At 42.2% G+C, this 5,079-nt stretch overlaps 1 protein-coding gene across 2 annotated transcripts; it reads right to left on the bottom strand.

The window, feature by feature from the left end:
* Positions 1-523: 523 nt before the first annotated feature.
* LOC143400724 (HLA class II histocompatibility antigen, DO beta chain) lies at positions 524-4,854 on the bottom strand. Of its 2 annotated transcripts, none has more exons than XM_076857729.1 (6): positions 4,702-4,854; positions 2,929-3,198; positions 2,189-2,470; positions 1,648-1,758; positions 1,392-1,420; positions 524-1,220 (listed from the first exon to the last, which is right to left on the bottom strand). In XM_076857729.1, the coding sequence occupies exons 1-6, from the start codon at positions 4,790-4,792 to the stop codon at positions 1,155-1,157; spliced, it is 849 nt and encodes a 282-aa protein (XP_076713844.1). In that variant the 5' UTR covers positions 4,793-4,854; the 3' UTR covers positions 524-1,154. The 2 variants fall into 2 exon arrangements, with proteins under 2 accessions (XP_076713844.1, XP_076713845.1); XM_076857730.1 differs by having other exon boundaries at positions 2,929-3,147.
* Positions 4,855-5,079: the final 225 nt, after the last annotated feature.

Here is a 5,079-nt window from a genome sequence, read left to right as displayed (position 1 = left end):
GTTGTTTGAAAGTGCATAGCAGTGAAGAATACAAGACTTACCTATAGAGCTTGGTATCAGTCCTTCAATTGAGCTAAGGCACCAACAGTATTACCCACTATAGATTTTGCACCCACAATGTAAATAATGCAGTGAAAATAACAAATAATATACAGTAAATAAACAAAGAAAGGATTATAAAACTAGAAAAATCACCATGTTGCAATCCCAAATATATTAACAGAACTAGGCAATTAGTATCAATGGTTGCTAACATCATAAAACTCTTCTTATGCAAGTAGAATTACATGTCTTTTGGTAAAAGATTACACAATAGGCTTTTGGTAAAAGCCACCAATAGGCTTTCCAAAATGATCAAACCAGAGTCTAATCCCACCTCTGCACCAGATGCTAACTGGTAAAAAATTACAGAGGGCAAAGGGGCATGTTAAACTGCACCATGTTTATACAGGCACAAAATCCAGAGTGTGGGAAACACTTCAGGTCAAATAACTGGAGCTTTTCCATGAATTAATCATAATGAAAAGAATGGGATGGGGGAGAAACCTGAGGTCTAGGCATAAAAGATAACTAAGTGTGGTGTGCAAGAATCACACTTGGGTGAATCGGCTATAAATAACTACAAGAAAGAGGGCATCATAAATGGGAAGAAAGGGACTTGATTGTCCTGAGGCACATGAAAACTTTTGTTGTGGCTGGAAAAGTGCTGTTTCTTGACCTGAATGGTGACTATAGGGGTTCTGCCTTAATCCATTAAATAATCGTACATTTTGTGTGGTTATCTGTATTTCTGTTTTATTTTGCAATAATTGTTTTAAAAAAATAGTAAATGGAAACAGCGACTGAGCATCTGTCTTCTGAAGACATTGGAGACTGCAGTTGAAAGATAGATTTAGGAATTGTGGGGGTTAGGGCTGGGCTATAGAAAAACATAGTTTGGGACTGGAAAGAGTTAGGTCTTCTGGAAATTTCTGAACCATGTGTTTGGAATGGGAACTAATAAAGCACACAATGAGAGGAAGGACAGAGTTGGGGGATGCATGATCTCACAGCATAAAACTCCAAAATCCATTCAGGATTCCAAGGATCATGGAACAAAGTCATTCCCAGAACAGTGACCTCTCCAATGACCTTTCCTAAGCCACAGCACTACTTCAGGTTTCAGGAGAGAAGCTTTGATTAGGACCTGAGTATGGCTTCTGTAGAATAGCTCTTGAGATCTGTGGGAACAGTGATGAAGGTCTCGTAAAGCAACCCCACCCCCCATTCCAGGAACGCAGGAGACATACCACCAGCCGGGGCCACCCTCTGCCTCCTTTATCCCATTGACTCCCTCTAGCCCATGCACTGTCTGAAGACGCCACCCAGAGACAAGGAATAAGAGAGATTACCTCATCACCAGACTGAGCCTCCACAGATCCTGGAAAGAGACAGTGAAATGATCCATTTAGGACCATTCCATTTAGGACCAAATTTCATTATTCTGAGGAATAGGGAATGGCCTGCACTGTCAAAACTTGTTTCTGCTCACCCTAGGGTCGTTTCTGGCTTCAGGGATCCTAGTGACCCCTGTGAAGTCTTGATGTAGGGAAAGTCAGAAACCAGGGAAGAAACAGGGCAGGTGGCAAGGTTTCAGAGGCTCATCACCTTTGCGAGCCCTGAGGTGGATGATGATCCCCACCAGAAGGAAGGTTAGCCCAAGTAGGAAGGCTCCAACTCCACTGAGTATCTTTTTCCAAGAATATTCACGCTGAGCTCCTGCAGAAAACAAGTTTAAAGTTAGTGAGTAGCACCCAGTAGTTGGTGCACCTTCTTAAAATTCCAAAGTCTGTACTGGACACCAATGCTATTTAGAGAAGAAAAATATTTAGAAGTGGCACTCCGAGGTCAAAGTCTGCAACTACAGAGTTGCCTCCCATTTTTTATTGATTCTTATATTCCATGAAGGAGAGTAGTTCCCAGAGGGGGAAGCAAATAATGAGATGATTAAAGCTCCTTATTTCTTGGAAGACATGAAGATCAATAGCTGCCCTATTTTCTCCCATCCTAAAGCAAAGACTCTGATTTTTGTGACCCTCCCAGATCAAGGGAAAGAATTGTGTTGTGACCAAGATGAATGGGGAAGTGACACCGAGCCTGTAAATGTTTGACCCTGAGTCAGGCCCAGAGAGTACAAGAAACTACTCACTCCACTCCACAGAAACAGGGCTGGGCAGACTGGGGTGCTCAACAAGGCAGCTGTAAACATCTCCAGGTGAAGGAGTCACTTCCAGCATCACCATGGTCTGAAAGGTCCAGTCTCCGTTCCTAATAAGACCAGTGGACATAACGCCAGCTCTCTCCTCCTGTCCATTCCAGAACCACCTGATCTTTATGTCCCCTGGATAGAAGCCTGTCACGGAGCAGAGCAGCAGGTTGTGCTGATGCAGGAACGGGGTCTTCTCTGGGTACACTGTCACCTCTGGTTGCACTAGGGAGGGAGAGAAAGATGAGACCAGCCAAGCCAGAGCAGGAGCTTCTGTAGGGACTATCACTACCCCAATCTCTATCCCAGATCACCCAAGTGAAAAATAGAAGTGTAGAGATATTGCATCCCTCAAAGACTAAGAAATAGGCTATTTCAATGCCCCAAAGAGTATTTATATCTTATCAGATCCTCCTACAATCACCCCTTCTATTGAGAGTATGCTAGTCCTGAAAGACCCTGAGAACCTAGGAGGTCTAGGACCAAGATCACAGAGACCTGACCTGTGAGGACAATAAGTGACTCACAGATAGCTGGGGACAGAACATATTCACAGACTCTCTGCCTGTAACCCATTTCTCCTGAAGCAGAAATTTACCTGTCATAAGGAAGAAGAACCAACCGTGGCCAGGCTCTCATGGAGCAGACTCCTGAACCCCACTAGACCCCACCTTTCTCCTCACCTTTTCTCCCCACAGTGAAGGGGGCCCCCAAATTGTAGTTGTGTCTACAGAGCATATCCACAGATGCTCTGCTCCTCTCCAGTATATCTGGCCGATTGTTCCACTGCTCAGCATCAGGCTGCCCCAGCTCTGTCAATGCCACAAACACTCCGAGATCACTGTCAAAACGTGCATACTCCTCCAGGTTGAAGATGAATCTGACCACAAACTGCACCTCCTCTGTCCCATTGGTGAAGTAACAGTCAGCCTTTGCCTGAATCACAAAATCTTCTAGGGGGGAAAAAAAGGAGGGAGACCATGAAACAGCCTCCCGCTCTGGGAAGTCCCATTCCTGCCACATTATGTCAGGCCACACAGATCTGAGAGGAGGCTTTTGACATCAGTATGCTCAAAAGTATAGTGTTTAGGGAGAAAAGAAACAATGTGATTCAATGCACAAAGACACATTTTAAAAACTTTAAATATATGCAGAAAAATAAGACTACATATTTTTAAAAGCCTCCCTCATGTTCAAGACATACCAGACACACTAAGAATGAATATCGCTGGAGAGGAGAGAGTAATGATGGAGACAAAGGAGAAGAGGAGGGTCTTCCTAGTGACCAGTGATTACAATGTGCTATGGACTCATTGAGATTTTTTAGTTCAATCCTATGTCCTTAATAATAATAAAAGAAAATTCAAATGAGGTTAATCATGCAGGTAGGTCAGGTGAGACCTTCCTGAAGAAATGACACTTGAGACTTGAAGAAGAATTGCTGTTGATCTTGAGTTGTAAATTTACTTTTATTTCTAAGTTCAGAGAGCCCTCCGGGAACTCCTCAGCTGAGCCATAAGGATGATTTTCCTGGGCCAACCAGGCTCATCTCTCACTCAGCAGCAGATTTCAGGTGAGGTTCCAACCTCCAATTTTTCCACATTTATATTTTTCTCTGTTACCCTTTATAGTCTAAATGAGAAAAATCATCTGAATTTTTAACCATCATTTAAAATCTGTACCGATTATTTTTAATTGTATTGTTTAATGAATAATATAAACTCAAAGTAGTTTCTATTCTCTGAGAACCATGATACTTTTCCCCAGAGTCAGTTCCTCTTTTGTCTTTAATGAAACTCTGACATTTAAAGGGGATTCTGTTCTTAGCACCGTGCATCCTGTTTTCTGCTCATAAGTATGTGCTTTCATGGTCTAACATCACTTTATGTTTGCATAGCCTGTCTTCTTAACAAGAAAAATAACAGTGGCAAATTATCTGTACCCAGTAACCTGAGAACAAGGATAACTAATGTATTCAACTTCTCAAAACTGCTTACTACAACTGAGACCACATAATAAGATCTAAAAAAAAAAAATGACTGAAGAAATTGTTTCCAGTACAATTTGTCTATAAACACCCCTACTAGATAAAGACAGAAATCATTATAATTGTCAGAATAATAAACTCCTGGTTTAAGAATGGCAGCTATTCTCAGACTGTCTCCAGCTTTTACAGTTGCTGTGACTGATACTGATATAATAAAAAATGTAACAAGACAAAATGTTTCCCTTCTTCCTATCCTTGAATCTTTGCCTATGAACTGGAAGTCCTTCTCCCAGGGTACATTGTGCATGATAAAGAAGAAAAGAGCACTTTTCAGTCAATGGAAAAACTCTGCTTTTGGATGCCAGAAGCCACTTCCACTCCGTCCAGTGACCTGGACCTATAAGGAAAGACATCCCTCCCCCATGCCAATCCTAGCACACACACCCAGAAAGACTTTCTCTGCACTTACCTGGAGAGTCTCTGCCTCGAGTCATGGAGAAATTCAGCCTGATCAGATTCACTAGCAGAGCTGTCACCCAGGGGGCCCATGCAGAGCCCATTCTGAAGGGCAGTAAATGAGACAGTAAAACTATCAACTTCTCTAGAATAGAACTTGCCTCAAAACTCAGTAGGAAAAAAATCATTGAGTATAGATAACTTTCTGGCCTCCATGGGATTGGAAACTTCCTCAGACTGTTAGCCAATCAAGATAGAAGAGTTTTGCATCATTAGGCACTGGGCAGAATACTTTCATAAAGTTGTGCTATACTGTTCAGAAGTTGGTCCCCTGTAGAATCACTGAGAGTAGTTTAGGTAAGTGAGAAATGGGCTAAGAGAAGAAGAAATA

The sequence above is a fragment of the Callospermophilus lateralis genome, chromosome 6 (assembly GCF_048772815.1).
Source record: "Callospermophilus lateralis isolate mCalLat2 chromosome 6, mCalLat2.hap1, whole genome shotgun sequence".
NCBI lineage: Eukaryota > Metazoa > Chordata > Mammalia > Rodentia > Sciuridae > Callospermophilus > Callospermophilus lateralis.
Note: the sequence above shows the minus strand (reverse complement) of the source record. Positions and strands in the feature narration are given on the sequence as shown.